Here is a 16,949-nt window from a genome sequence, read left to right on the forward strand (position 1 = left end):
GGCTCGCGGTGGCAAATCGAGTAATGCGGTGGCTCGACTTGTTGGTGGGGATGGTGGCGATGGGATAGTGGCGTGATAAAAAATAGCACGGAGCGTTGACTAAAGACCAAGAACACGACTCTAAAACCAGCAACAAGACTCGACCACGGACACAAACTCAACAACGCGCAACTGAAAATAAAAATTGCAAAGGCACAAAGGGTTCTAGGGCAGCGGAAATTGACGAATTTTTTTTGGCTTTTTCGGACTCTAGGTAATGAAAAACAGACTAATCTAAAGGGGAAAACGAAATTACCTAACGGGCAACCTGAAAATCTGATACCAGTTGATGAGTAATGCTGGCCTGATCTTCCGATAGGTAGCGATAAGTCGGTGGGTGGAGAACTCGACGTTGATGATCCAAAGGCTTTGCCCCGAACAGATCGTCTCCCTTGCAATCACTACACCACAGCTCCGTTGGTTATCAACCGTGTCGCGCGGTTGATCTTGCCAAGAAGGCTCAATCCCTGCAAGCGTACCGAGAACACAAGCAAGAACATAGAAGATGCAATCTGAAATATTGCGAATAGAATTCAAGCACTCGAAGTTGGGGTTCCACAAACACTTGCGGTGGCCTAGTCGGTCCGGAATAAGAGCGAAAATCTCACAATCTGTGTGTAGATCAATATCTAAGCAAAACCCAACCCTAATTAGGGCGGCGGCTACTGTATTTAAAAGACTAGGGTTGGCCAAGGACCCCTGGACGCGTCCCTAATGGACTCCAACACGTTACACGGCCCAACGGCCTAAAAGATGGTGGCGCAGCACCCTGACAGATTCTGGACGTACACTTGTTTCGACGATTCCTATTGACTCAGAAAGAATTTGGATATGGGACCAGTCCCGTTGGAAAGCTTATCTCCTTAGCTTTCCAACCATGTGTAGAACGTCAAAAACGGAGTCCGTATTCGTCCTGGGCGATGATTTTAGTGCAGACTGGTCCTGGATTCCGAAACGGACTCGAACTTGATTGGACCTCCACCTTGGCTTGGGCGCCCTTGCTGTTCTTCTCCCTTGTTCCTAAGTAATAATACATCACAATTATTCAGTAGCATCCCTCCTCATCAAAATATAAAGGAACACTAAGGAACGAGCTCACCTCATGATTTAGTTGACATGGACGAGCTCGTGTCAATGGACCTATTGTTGGAGGAATACTCGGCGTGTGTATCCGAAAGAGTGATGTCCTCATCAATTGTGATAATTCATAAGACTAGCATATGTTGATTGATGATCATATTTCATGGATCATAGATATAAAGATTCTAAGTCAATAATGTGGATATTTGTGTTGAAGAACATGATGTTGGATGGACTCACCCTGAGATACTACTGAAATTATTATTTATGATATGTCATACGTTGTTATCTTAGATGGTGTACCTGTAGGATCCTTAGACCTAAGATCATTATTGATTCTCACAATACCTAAGATCGTTATTGATTCTCAGAATGTGTAGTGACATACTTTAGGGCTGTCAAACACTATTTTGTAACTGGATAGTCATAAAAGTAGTTTTTGGGTTTATCATGAAACATATCGTAGGGTGTGAGCGATCAAGATGGAATTTGCACTTCCTTAATAACGGAAGAGATATGTCTGGGCCACTCGATGTAGTTGGATTGAGAAAGTGTATGGCTATGCCAATATGATTAAAGAGTTAATCATGATGAATCCACTACTTGATCAAGTGAATGGTCGGGCTATCACAAGGGTGGTATGTATCTCGCCTTGAGTTTCACTGGTATCGTGAGACGAAGGGATCGATGCATGCGTATATTGAAGGTGATATGGCCTAGAGGCAATCATAGATATGATTGTATCACATGTATATATTCATATACTTCTGAATAATATGTTATTCCAATAATAACTATTATTTACATTGCTTAGCAAGTATGTGACTTGTTCGTGGAACTCTTTGTTTATATCATGATGGTATTTTAATTTGATCCCTGGTCACATATCATTATGATGATTCATAAGACCAACACATGTATTGATTGATGATCACGTTTCACAGATCATAGGTATAGAGATATCGAATCAATAATGTGGACATTTATGTTAGAGAATATGATGTTGGATAGACCCACTTTAAGATGCCGCTAGAATTATTATTTATAATGTGCCATCAATTGTTATCATAGATTGTATACCTGTAGGATCCTTAGACCTGAGATCGTCATTAATCCCCAGAATGTGTCGTGGCATACTTTGAGGCTGCCAAACGCTATTCCATAACCGGGTAGCCATAAAGGTAGTTTTCGGGTTTGTCATGAAACATATCGTGGGGTATGAGCAATCAAGATGAAATTTGCCCCTCCTTGATAACTAGAGATATCTCTGGGCCTCTCTAGATAGTTGGATTGACAAAGTGAATGGCCATGCCAATATGATTAAAGAGTTAATGATGATGAATCTACTACTTGATCGATTGAATGGTTGAGCTATCACAAGGATGGCGCATATCTCGCCTTGAGCATGATTGGTATCACGAGGCAAAGGGATCAGTGCATGTGTATATCAAGGTTCATCTGATATGTTCTTTGTATATACTCGAAAGTCAACATGTCCTGCTAGGGACCACTATTGATTTCAGTTTAGGAAGGGTTTCTGGGTCATAGCCATTTGTACATGAACCTAACGGTCACACACTTAATAGGTTGGAACAAAACATATGAATTGGATTCGTATATGGGTTTGATTGGATTGCGATCTATGAGGTGTTTGAGTCCTAAAGGGCTTCCAACGTAGAAGCCCGTTAGCGAGCTCTTTATAAGGAGAGGCATGGAGTGGGGCGTGAAGGGGTAGTGGCACTCCGAAACCCTAGTTGCAACCCTCCACATGATCTCCTAAAACCCTAGCTACGCGTGAGGTGCTAGCACATCGGCGCTCTGCTGTTTCACCTAGTACGTGTGGATAGCGTAGAGGTGCTACTGCTATTGCGGCGCTAATCTTCTTATCGTGTAGATCTTAACGCTACTACTTGGCTGGTCAAGGACATACTCAACTGGGTGTATACTTGCTCGACGCTGGTCACGGAGCATGACGTGACCACTCGGAGCTGGTTAAGGATGCGATAGATCTGCTCGGTGGCTGTCAAGGAGCGTGACCACCTACGCGGAGCTGGTCACATACCTGATTGAGTAGTCATCCGAGGAGTTTGACACACACGATGGTTGATCGCTCTACTGCAACTGTTCTTTCGCTGCACTGTGTGTCAAGTCGTAACGATCTGTGATCCCTTACTTGCGCGGTTTTTTGGGTTAATGAGGTAGAAATTTTTTGTTTTAGGCTAGCGTAACCTACCCATTCCCCAACATATATCAAGGTTCAACAATTATGATCTTTGTGTATACTCGAGATTCAACATGTCCTGCTAGGGACGACTATTGATTTCAGTTTGGAAAGGTTTTCGAGTCGTAGCCATTTGTACACGAACCTAACAGGTTGGAACAAAACATACGAGTTGGATCATATATGAGTTTGATTGGATCATATACGAAGCATGACCACCTGCTCGGAGCTGATCGAGGAGCATGACCACCTGCGTGGGGCTAGTCGTGGATCTGATCGAGAAGTTGCTCGAGGAGTTTGATGCGCACGATGTTGGATCAGTCTACTCCAATTCTTCTTCTGCTGCACTGTGCATAGTGTTATATGATCTCCTATTTGCATGGTTTCCTAGGTGAATGCGGTAGAAAATTTTTGTTTTTAGGCTAGTGTAGCCAACCCATTCCCTAATAGAGCTTGCTGATCTGGTCCCCATGTCACCAGGGGATAAGGAGGCCGGCGTGGGATGAGGAGAACAGAGAGAGAGAGAGAGAGAGAGTGATTGAGTGAAGTGGAGGAGCAGAGGACTAGAGGAGGGCACCGAGCAAGAGGGAGGGATCAGAACAGAGAGCGCGGGTGGATCCGCTCTCACCTACCATGGATCTGGCCGCCACTGCCATGGATTTGGTTGTGGTCGCCGTGGATGATGTCACCGTTGTCACAAGGTCTTCATTGACAACGGCCATGGATCTCAGTGTGGAGCCATGGAGAGAGACAGATGAGGAGAAGGGATAAGGACTGGTCGACAGAGAGAGAGAAATGAGGGGAGGGATAAGGAGTGGTTGCAAGAGAGAGCTAGAAATGAGGGGAGGGGATAAGGATGGGTCGCCCATGCATTAGTGATGGGTGTTTTTTTAAACCCATCACTAATGACTTTTATATTAGTAACGTGTGTTTTTATTACTCGTCACTAATAACTGATGTCATCACAACCCGTGCTTGTCGAGTGACCCGTCACTATTTTCATTAGTGATGGGTGATTTCCCCACCTGTCACTAATGATCTGTCATTAGTGATGAGTCTGATACAGGTCCCAGCCCAGGTGACAATAGTGACGCATTGTCATTGGACCCATCACTAATAGGTCATTAGTGACAGGTTCTAGTTAGCCGTCACTAATGTTGGTTCACTACTACATAAATGATCATCAGTGCTGGCTCAAAAATGCTATTAATGATGGTTTTTAAACCGTCACTGATTACTCGACACTGATAGTCATGAACCATCAATGTCGGTTTATGAACCGACATTGATAATGAGTATCAGTGCTAGTTCATAACAAGGAACTGGCACTGATACTTAGAATATCAGTGCCTATTTATGAGACAAGCCGAAACTAAAACAGAGACTATTAGTGTTGGCTTTTTGTCATGAGCCGACACTTATGACCCTCCCCCACATAGAAAATAGCACAAAAGAAACCCTAGCAACTCAAGCTTAGAAAGTGTAGAAAAGTTTATCCTCAATATTTTCTCAGGGAAAATAAAAGCATATGGTAGTTTGATTTCATTGACCAACATCATTTGCTACAGACAGAGAGGAGGGTGGGTACCAACAAAACTTCATGCGAAAGAAAAGCACCCACTACTTAGGACATAAATTTTATCAACTACAATCATACAAGTTTGTTTGGGTTGAAAGAAAGCTTGTTGGATGAGAACTGAAGTCTCTAAGATCTTTTGATGTTTCTTCAAATCATAGATGGTGGCTGCTCTTGCTGATTTCTTGGAACCCAGCGGAGAAACAAAAAATTGGTTGTGGCTACAGTATCTTCTTCGATCTTCACATTGGATGTCAAAAGTTGGCCTCAATGCCTTCTCAAATACTAGTGGTATGAAACTTATGCTCTGCACAACATACATGACAACTATGAAAATTTTGGTAATAGTTATCAGACCTCACTAAATTTGATTCTAATCATCACACATGTTCATGATTTGCTATCTATGATGTTTTGTCCTAATTGTCCTCAGATTGAATATATATATATATATATATATATATATATATATATATATATATACACACACACACACACACACACATACATACATACGGTTAACGGCTCGGATTGGGGACAATTTGGGCTCGGATCGGGATGAATGGGGCTCGGACAGTAAGTAGAAGGGAGGATTGAGGAATTTTCAGGAACCCTAAAGTCAAATCTTAGTTTTTATCCCCAAATCCGAAACCGTAGAACCCAATTTTGGGGCATTCTAGAACCTAAAGTCAAACCCTGAGATATGTTCCCAAGCTGAAACCCTAACCTCATTTTTGCACCAAATCCAAAACCCTAAAATGCAAATCCCCCAAAATCCCAAGCCCTATACCTAAAGAAGGAGGCGTACTTACGATTTTCAGTCTGTTGCGATTGTCAGAACTCCTTGACCACTACTACAAAAACTATTTTTCGAGACACTTAGGATAATTTTCTACAGGCGGTTTATTTGAAAAACTGCCTGAATAATTGGTGAGGGCCTCCTGCGGTTACGTATCGCCTGTGGAAATATATTTTCACAGGTGGTTCCTTATATAAACTGCCTGTGATAATAGATTATAACAAGCAATTCATATAAGGAACCACCTGTAAAAATGGTCATTTCCAGAGGCGGTTCACAGCCTCTGGAAATGACCATCCATTAAAAAATTCATAACTTTTGTATATGAAGTCAGATGAGGAAAATTGTAGCTCTCGATGAGATCTACAACTTTGTAGTTGACATTTTTTTATTTGAAGTCATTTAGATATCAAATAATTGTTTGAAGTTTCAAATGATTATTTAGGTATCTAAATGACTTCAAATCAAAAACTATTCAACTACAAAGTTGTAGATCTCGTCGAGGGCTACAATTTTCATATAAACTTTATCCTCATCTGACTTGGTATGAAAATATTATGAATTTTTGAAGATAAGCTGTCACTCATTTCCACAGGCAGGTCCTTACGTGAACCGCATGTAGAAATGACCACATTATCACAGACGGTCCGTTTAAAGAATCACCTGTGGAAATGGGTAACAGCTTATCTTAAAAAATTTATAACTTTTTCATACGAAGTCGGATGAGGATAAAGTTTATATAAAAATTGTAGCCCTCGACGAGACCTACAACTTTGTAGTTGAAAAGTTTTTTATTTGAAGTCATTTCAATGCCCAAATAATTGTTTAAAATTTTGGATTGCAGATATCGAAAGAATTACATATGCTCATATGTTCAGTAGTCGTTCTCTGGTGTGATGGTGGGGAGGATTCGCGCGACCCGACAGGTTTCGAGTTCGAGTGCCAAAAACCACATAGCGCACGTATTTCGTGCGAAAAAATGCGTGACTTGTGACTTCGCAATCGCGTGGGGTTCCTAGTCGGTCCAATTTTTTTTTTTGCTTTTTTCGGTTCAAAAAATATCGATTGAGGGACTGATTATCGCAGGCGGTCCGCTTAAGGAACCGTCTGTGAAAATCAATTTCCATAGGCGGTCCGCTGGAAATTGATTTTTACAGGCGGTTCCTTAAGTGAACCGCCTGTGGTAATAAATTTTCATAGGCGGTCACTTTTGCACCTGTGAAAATTATTCATTTCTACAGGCCTTCGATCGCAGGCGGGTGCACTACGCCTGTAAAAATAAGTTACCACACGCCTCTAGAAATATTTTTTTAGTAGTGGACCCTTCTTCTTGATGTGTTCATCTCCTAGGTCTTGGGTCGCACGTGGATCCTTTCGTCTCCTACACCTTCACGACGCCGCTGCCACCTCCCGTGTGAGTGCCAGCTCCTCACTGGCATGGTCTCCATTTTCATCGCACGCGTCGGGTGCCACGAGAGGTCCACCAATGGGGCCACGCGCGAACTTGGTCACACATGCACGCCGTTGAGTAGACATGTGGAAGCACCGCCTTCTTTTCTCACTCCTCCATCTCTCACTCATACCGCGGTGGACAATGAGATGAGGAGAGTTTGAGGCAGGGAGGAGACAAAGGGGATCGGAGTGAGATAGAGGATGAGGAGAGAGGGCGCATGGCGCAAACAAGATAGGAGACATCCGGATGTGAGGCATGCAAGCTAAAAGCTTATTGAAGTGAAATTTCAGGTCCGAACTCCATATTAGTGCCGATCTATATTTACGAACCAACACTGAAGTATCAGTGCTAGTTGGTAATTAGAACCGGCATTGATAATAAGTATTTCAGTGCCGGTTCAACCCTGCTCAATCATTGATCAAGCTCAGAATGTTACGAACAAGCATTGATACTTGATCAGTGCCGGTTTGTGCCTAATCAGGACTAATAGGGTGATACGAATGACCTATTCTGTTGTAGTGATTTCTAACATAGTGTGCATGACCTTGGGCATATTTTCGAGATGTATATCGGGGAATACCGGAATTTTGTTCCTCTTCATTGACTTGTTGCCTCTAGGTCTGCCATTTAAATTTTTCTTAGCACATGATATGTCAAAAGGCGATGCTAGCTCTCATCTTTGTGGTCAGCTAGCGGGTCAGTTAAGCTGAGCATAATTTGGTCGGTACCTCCACATGGAAATATGCCCTGGTGGTGGAGGGGGATCCATGTGTCCCAAATAAAAAATCTTCATAGAGGTTTAGTTCCCTGGTTTTCCCTCCCATACATCCAAAGGAAGCCTAAGGAATCTGTTTCGGCCATTACATGCACCATACCTCTTTCTATTGCAACTTTGATTCCTGCCAAGTGCCAAACATGCAATGATCTCCGCTTGGAAGGCATCAAGAAGATAGGGAAGATTTCCTGCAGCAGCCCTCACGACCTCTGCATCGTGGTCTCTGATAACGGTAGCCCCATCCTACAGAGTTAGTGCTAGGGATTATATGCAACATCGGAATTTATCTTCAGGATATCCTGGTCTGGCCTTCGCTAATTGTCTTAGATAGTACTGGTGACTTGGATGGATGAGGGATGGGAGAGTTCGATCAGTTACTGCTGGGCCACGAAGTGGATCAGGAGAACAACAATAAGTAGAACCGCAGCGAGCAATTTTAATTACCAACGCAAGCTTCAGAGTTTGGCACAGACAAGACATGCCCTCGACGAGTAAACAGTACCTTTCAAGAGAACTAAAATTCAATAAAATCAAGAACGTGCAACAAATTAGAACAACAAAAATTAAGGCAAGCCTAAAGAATCTAGGGCCCCGAACAGCTTGCACCATCGCTTTGAACATGTGATCGAGTTCAATACAAACAGGCGAAGCCTTGCTCCGATGACCTCTCTGCTTTTCAATCTCAAATGCCTGCAACTCAACAATTTGGACAGAACATATTTTTAAAACTTTCTAGGTTACAATTACCATAATGTATCTTATAACTAAAATTCAATAAAATTACAAGAAGTTCCAAACTTTTCTTGCTTTCTAGCCAGATTACTACCCACTGTCATCCCTCGATAAGTTCCGTTGGCCAAGGAAATTCGTTTGAAATCAAAATCAAGAACGTGCAACAAATTAGAACAACAAAAATTAAGGCGAGCCTACAGAATCTAGGGCCCCCGAACAGCTTGCACCATCGCTTTGAACTCCGCCATCTTCGTGGTCCTCGTGGTCGTGGACGGCCAGAGCCTCAGCTCGGTGAGCGGGTCTCCAACGCCATAATCCACATCCATCGCCCCGGCGTCGCTCGCATCGTTGCCCCTGATGAGATCCCCGGGCGCCAGCGGGAACAGCACGAGGCACGATCCGCTCTGGTCATCCCCCGGGTCGCTGGTCTCCGTGGGCGGGTAGTAGTCGAGCACCGGGCTGTCTCTGCCGCTCGTCCTGACATCCCCGGGCGCGAGAGGAAACAGCGGGAGCGTCGAGTCCCCGAGGCGGGTGGCAGCCGCCGGTTCTTGCGTCTGCTGCTTGCAGAGGACGGAGTTCCAGCGGTTCATGGTGTCAATGTCGGTGCGGCCCGGGAGGAAGCAGGCGATGGTGGACCACTTGTTTGGGTACCGGTGCTGGAGCGTCGTGTTTTGTGAAGGTTGGGCGCGGTGGCTAGATGGTGCCGCTGCGGCGCGTGACCTACACGTACACGGGAGGGGAAGTGAAGCCGCGACGGAGACGGAGTCCGCATACAGGTCGGAGTTGGACACGGGAAGGGGTCCCGCGCGTTGCAGTAAAAGCCAGTCCCAATCCGATCTTTGTTTCACTTTTTTTCTCTGGTATTAATACATCAAGATCGTAGATTCCACGACTATATAATGAGTGTTTTATGTGTCCTCTATTTCTGCTTGATTAGAGCTCAAATTATTTTATGTGTCCACTATTGCAGGTAAGGTGCGCTGCTGTAACTGGAACATTGTTTCCCACGCGGGAGCACGGGTTGACGAACTTAGAATCCAACATTTAAGGTTTAAATCTTTTAGTATCGCAGTTATACAAGGCAATGAGCATCCAACTCTTCCAAGGCATATATATACACTTCTGACAATATTTTTCAAACTAACTAGCTAGCCTGTGAAGGGTATACCTTCACATAAGCTCGTGAGCACAAAGAGAAGCTTCTATGAGATTTTACAACGGTCTTCCAGCCTGCCCAGTTCGGATCCTATGGCTTTAGACGAGTTTGTCCATATGTGCACAGATTGGTCTTTCCTGATTTTTTAGACCAAGTGCAAGCTTCGTTGATTATGTAGGAGTGCACACAGTGAAACGAAGTTACCTAGTTAAGCAAAGTCAGGCGCGCACCTAGTAAAGACACATATACCGATGACTATATGGAGTCGTATACATAATACATATACAACTTTTGATAGTCTGTGGTTACGATTTATTTGATGGGATGTGTTTCATAGGTGTTTCATAGGACCTCCCATCCGGGTGAACCCAAACGTAACCAAAGAACTTGCGCTGGCTCGGATTTGATGATGAATCGAAAAAATAAAATAGAAGAGAAGTTCTAGCAAAGAATGTTATATCAATTCATGCATACCTTCTTACATGCCGATAATTTGCTACAATTTTCTAGGAGTACGTAGCACTTATATATGAACTGTAAACTGACATGCATATCTTCACAACCATAGAATACGTCCAAATATCATATATGTAGATTAAGTACGCTATAAGTGCTATTAATTTGTGGTTCCAAAATTAGATGAATTGCATTTCCTATAAAACCTTTGCCATTTCGTTCCCTTCACAAATCAGAATACTTGAGCAGCATTTCTGTCCATCATCACCATATTATTTTTTTGCATTTGTAACAACTAAGCTAAGATGAGGTCCACGGTCACCATATTACCTTTTGCATTTCTAGCCAAATGCTGCTACTGACCAGCCTTGCTCCTCCTGGTCCTATTATCGGGTACTTCTCTATCTAAATGTTAACAGTGTTGCCTAAAAACATTGATACTTATTTAATCCTGCTTTTTTTCCTCTTCACTTGGAGGATTGCACGTGCAATAGCGCAGGCATCAGTACCATGCAGCATCGACGATCCCGAATGTCATTGCACAATTATCAGGGTGCATCAGCCGTATGATCCCCAGGAATGCAGGAAGCAATGCATCGCTAGGTTTTTCTGGCCGGGCGGCGATTCCATTGGTGATGGATGCAGATGCAAGGCGTGCCCTAGATTGGTCCCTCCAGCACAGCAGAGGAACTAAGTATGTATCGCTATGCTTGATACATGGTATGCCGCGGATTTTCCCTCATAACTGCCACGTTCCTGGACAGGAAAAATCCCAATTTTTCATAGACATTATATTTATAAGCATAAAGTAAACATCACAACCCAATCCTAGGACTCGATACAACTTCATGACTCAAAACAACTTTAGGACCCTGTAACACCCCGGCTTTCAACAAAACCCGGATCGCTATCAACTCTCAACAAAAACCTAACAAGTTCGAAAATTATAAGAAATTTTCCCCTGTATCTACTGCTTTCCTTGATAGCAAAAAATTCATCACAGGCAGGGTATATATAAACAGAAAGTAAAGATAATGGCCTAAAACTAGTACCAAAACATCTCAAAAACTCGTTACATTACATCAAAAGCAGCCATGAGCTGCAAACTGACCAAGATAACCAAGTAAGGCGCTAAAGGGTTATGAATACAACTATAAAGTGATTTAAGTATAATCATTTGCCACTACGTGATTATATTCCCCCTTCCTTACATGTCACAAGCAGAGGTACCTAAAAATCAAATGAAACACAAGTGTAAATAAAAATACTCAGCAAGTACAGTTATGAAACCAGAAGAACGAACACATCAACAGCGTCAAAGAAGAACTGGAAACACTGAGTTTTTTTCCTTTTTCTTGAAAATAGCAAAAAGACAATAGTTTCTGTCGATACGGACCGTCCTGAATTTCCTTTATATTTACCGGTAAAGCCAGGCAAGTGGGGCCAGTACTCACTCATAGGATCATGAACATAAGAATTAAATTGTCCGGTAACACCGGATCATGAATGATAGATAAACTAGAACATCTTGAAACTGGAATACTGCCATGAACTCATTCTTGAACATGAATCATATGAATAAAGAAAAATTCTAAAATTGAATAAACACGATTTAAAGGGATCAGCATAACATTTGTCAAGCAGATCAAGCTAATCATGGGTTTATCATGCACTTGCCTTAACGGTGGCGAGAAGTTCGTCTCACACCGCTAGCACCAACGCTTCCAAAACCTTAGGAATAAGAACGTACTTAAAAGTTGTCCCAAATGACCATGTGACTAAACGTTGGATGTCGGAACTTCTCTCTCTAGCCCAATCCCAAAATCCCGATTCTACCTTTTTTTCAGGAATTCAACTAACACACGGGGTTGCTTGCTGATTGAACCATAACGCTCGTTCCACTTAACCAACGATAGCATGGGATTACAACTGAAGCATCTTCAGGGAATTTCCTACAACTTTGCGTTTACGACTTAGGCGGCATCTTACTCTAAGTAGAAAACCGAATTGAGTTACTGCGTCGAGGAAAACCTACTAGATAGCACATAGCTTTGAACGTTTCTAATAAATCATTTCTCCAAACCGAACAAGATCATGCCACTAGAACAATATCGACGAGACCTAAAATTGTCGCTTTAAACACCAAGCGGAATTAGCTCCACTTATTGCTAGCCTTCAAATTTACGCTTGTGGCTAGACGGTCAAGCTTCCACTCTCGCGTCTAATGACAAGATTAACCGCCAAGCTATCGATAAGCATCTAAGGATTACAAAGACATTACCCTCACCGCGTGAATCACGAACTGACAACGATTCGGACGAAAATCCCTTCAAAACCCTTCTTCCTCTGTTCCTCTTTCCTTTTCCTATCCTTTCTTTCTTTTTTTCTTCTTTCTTTCCTTCTATGTTGCTTGCCTCCTCTTTCTCTCATGACATAACAGCATAGCAATGCCACCAGGTACAGGATGACAGGCGCGCGCGTGACGAGGAGGTTGGCTTAGGCACGGCTGACGGCACACCGATGAGCAGCAGGGGCAACACGATGACCGGCGCATGAACAGGAAATGGTGGCAGTGCGGCACAACAACAACGAGGGGCAACGGCCGGCACAGGCGGCTGCAATGGTGGCCAGAGGCTAGACGGTGCCAGTTATGGCTGGAGTCGATGGCGTCAGTGGTTAGCGCGGTGAGCAACGGCAACGGCAGCAACCCGCAGTGCCGCGGTTGGGAAAACAGCGGTGCGACGTGGGAAGATGACAGCGAGATGGCGGGCGATGCAGTCGGCACCGGCGACGATGACGACAGGCACGAATGGCTGAGGACGGCGGTGGCCAGCACCGAGGATGGAGGATGACGGCAGCGGTCGAACGGTTAGGGTTAGGGTTTGGTCTGGGCTCGAACGTGCGTTCGTGTGGGTAACGGGATTGAGCTAACGGGATTGAGCTAGACCCTTTTATGCGGTGGCCAGTCGACTAAGTCGGTCGGCTACCGATTCTTTTTTTTTCTATTAAACAAATGGTCTAAATTTATTGGGCTTGCTACGGTTCACCGGATGCCAAAAACAGACGTTTGAATAGCAAAATAGATTCATCTCAATGAGATCTATGCAACCACGGTCTCTGATCATTCATCCAAGCTAGAATAAAAAAAACCACTTTTTTCCCATTTGGAATTCATGCAGTAAACACCGTTTCTTTCATAATTTTTGTATTACACTTTGCACGCTACATCTCCCAAAACTCGGGTATTACAGAACCAATATACACACGACCAACTCAACCAAATAAATGTTTAACTGACCAACTAGCAAATACTATTCCAATGCTTTAAGAATAAAACTAATTATTGATATGCGTGAACTCCATCATGATGCTAATCTCATCCTATGTATATCGTGGTCGTTTGATACCTAAAAACTAAATAAAACATAAGTGTGAGTAAAAATAGTCAACAAATGTAATATAGAACTAGAAGAACACATAAAGCAACAATAATTGTTAGAAACCCAAATTGGAAGGACAAATTCTCTTCTTGTGTCAAAACCTCTGAAATAGTAGTTTCCGTCTAAAATGGAACACACATAAATACATTCTTAGTATTTACCGGTAAAACTGAGCAAGTGGGGCCATCACTTACTCACAGGAATATGAATATAAGAAGCAAACAACACATTTGGTTCTACTGGAACATGAATGATATGAAAGGAATAAATTGAAACTTTAGTCAGGAACATAGTCATGAGTCATGGAACTTGAATTTCATCAATACAAAGAAATATGAATATTGAATATGTGAGGACCCCGACGTTAGGTTCCCTTGTGCCTACTGTATCAGTCCCTAGATCAAGTAGCAGATATGCACATAATTCAATATAATGATATCAAATACATACTTCGAGTAAAATAATTACCTGAGCAGAGTGAATGATGATCTCGTGGACTAAGATCCATGGCAGATCAGCTAGGCACAGGAGCCTACAGTGGAACAAAGCAGCATAAAGTGAAACAACTTAATGCCAGAAGCAACTTGGGTACGAACGCAACCTTAGACTTCTTCTCTTTAACTTCATCTAGGTCAAGGTTGATCTCAACCTTAATAATCTGAAAGCAGCAAGACTGAGTACGGAAGGTATTCAACAAGTCCTATACTACTTCATGGTTTTGATAGATGTATAAAGGATGAATCAAAGACAAACCTTTACAGGTTTAGTTTAAAGCGTAAAGGAGTTTATGCAGGTATCCAGTTATATTCTCTATTGTTAACTTTAAAAATGTGTAAACAAGGTAACAAAGGATATCTAGCTTTTTTTTATCCTAGAAGTGGCTATATCTCACTCCACAGTCCCTGTCATTATGTCTAGTGTACTTCTAGTACCGCATAGCTCCTAGTGGATTGAGACAACAACCTCATCACATGGACATCTAGTCCACGCATTCACTCATCAAAGATACACACTCAACAAGTCTAACCAAGTGAGGTCAATCCTTTGCATGTCCATGATCGTGGACATAGCTATTCGAATAGATTTATACTCTACTGAGGTTATACACTGTACCCACGTGATATGCTCAGCTTCTAACCATTGCAAGCGGGGGAGCAAATCATACATTTCCTTACCAGACAACTACTTTGAGACACGTCAAGTACCAGAGGCCTCGTACCCGATGCCAGATCCCTTTATGCTTTTGCCAGTCCTACAACACCCAAGCAGAGGGCCAGATAGTCATTTGCATGCTCGTTGCTCACCGCCCTCCTAGTAGAATGTCGAGCTTAGTCGAGAGAAGTCAAGTCCTACCCATACAAGATGCATGGTAACACTAGTGTGACTTAGCATGATGGTCCATGATTCGGTACTTATATGGCCAATGCAGGCATCTTTAACATTGGCAATGAGTACCACATGGTAACTCAAGCTCCTAATAGCATCCTCACTGGCGGACTACTCTATATGCCCCCGCCAAAACAATTTTGACCTATTTTACACACCACCTGCCATATCTCATACTACATCAAGGATTTCACAAACAGTAAAGATTCACGGCATATGAGTTGAAATGATTATTTAGTGATGTCGGAGAGATGTATTCCATAAGCGACATCTCCGAAGAGATGTATTTCATCCTAAGCATGTTAGATATCAAGGTGTCATCCGGCGTTAATATATTTAATGTTGGACAGGTAAATCCTAGGGTGATATGTATTTTGGATAATGATATTTAAGGCATGGTAATTATTTGATAGGATGTAACTACTAAAGCAGTTGAAGTAGCTTAATAGATAGCACATACAACAATAAGTCATGCTTTAAGTTGATCAATTTAGTTTATTAAAAACATAGGCTCAAAATGATCAAGGAGATATGACCGGCCTCAACGAAGGTCAATTCTTGATTGATCTTGTCTTTCGAGTCTCCTAGGCTGTTCATCATTGGGCCTTGCCTTCAGCTCCTTCCTCGCGTCCTAGCTAAGATTCTTGGCTTCAAGCCTACATAGATTAATGACAAAAGGCACATAACGACTAAGCAGAGGAATACCAAAATAAAACCAAAGGAACACCAAAGCAAAAGAAGAAGGATCGAGAAAATGATAAAAGCTAACCTAGCAGGAAGATGATTAGCAATTCTTAGCTATGCGAAACTGACATATAGAGTCTAACGGGATTATCTTGTGATGCTAGGTCAAATGTTAACATAGTTATTTTATTAACTTAAGAGAAAGCCAAAACAAGTCATGGTTAACTAGGTGAACGTCTACTAGCTTAACTGTCTGAAAGTGATAGTTAGGGTTTCTATGTTTAGGTGAGTGTGCGAGTACCAGTGTACATGTATGTGCGATACTTATGTCTATATGTATGTGCGCATGTATACATATATACTTAAGGATACATCTAGGTGATTATATGTGCTCAAGTGTCGGATTTTTATAGCAATAAACCGAGTTTATCTAGTATTTATTCTCAATTACCTAGTGTTACTTAATTGCCACTCTAATTAAGCTATATTCTATTACTATTGCAAAAGCATACATGTAATTAATTAACTAGGTTAATTTACTGCATTAATCTAATTAATTAATTATTAAAAAGGTATTCAATTATTCAGTTGCTAACGTTAAATTATTCCATTATATTCTAAAGACTAGTATTTATTTATCTAGCAACTACATTGATGAACTTATTACATTAATTATATTAAGATTAAACTATAGCCTGTAGCATGAAATAACAATCTATTATAAACATTAATTAAAAGAAAACCTTTAGTTTGTTCTAAAATATTCTAATTAGCAAATGGATTAAACATACACTTAAGCTAGATTAACATATGCAACTATACTACGATTATAACCTACTCATAATTATTGAATTATCTAACTCAACTTTATTTATAAAAGACGAAAACTATTTCTAAGCTAGACGCCATGACACGAAATAAATACCAGACGACAAAATTACAAGAGCTCCAAAAATTACAAGATTTGACAGAGAGATATATTATGATATTAGAGTAATATCAGAAAGAATCACCGGAATCAGGATTAAAACGGAGGGCATATGACCATTGGAAGATTTGTCAAAAAAGAATTCATGAAAAAAGAAAAGTGCACTATTCTACGGACTCGGTCTATAGATCTATGAACCAGAGGGGTAGTCGGAGGGTGGTGCA

General features: G+C 42.0%; 1 protein-coding gene across 1 annotated transcript; it reads right to left on the reverse strand.

Annotated features, from left to right (window-relative positions):
• Positions 1-8,878: 8,878 nt before the first annotated feature.
• On the reverse strand, positions 8,879-10,846 carry LOC133923132 (uncharacterized). Its single transcript, XM_062368576.1, has 2 exons — positions 10,797-10,846; positions 8,879-9,395 (listed from the first exon to the last, which is right to left on the reverse strand). Exons 1-2 carry the CDS (start codon positions 10,844-10,846, stop codon positions 8,879-8,881), a joined length of 567 nt encoding a protein of 188 aa, XP_062224560.1.
• Between the last annotated feature and the right edge of the window lie 6,103 nt (positions 10,847-16,949).

The sequence above is a fragment of the Phragmites australis genome, chromosome 6, assembly GCF_958298935.1.
Source record: "Phragmites australis chromosome 6, lpPhrAust1.1, whole genome shotgun sequence".
NCBI lineage: Eukaryota > Viridiplantae > Streptophyta > Magnoliopsida > Poales > Poaceae > Phragmites > Phragmites australis.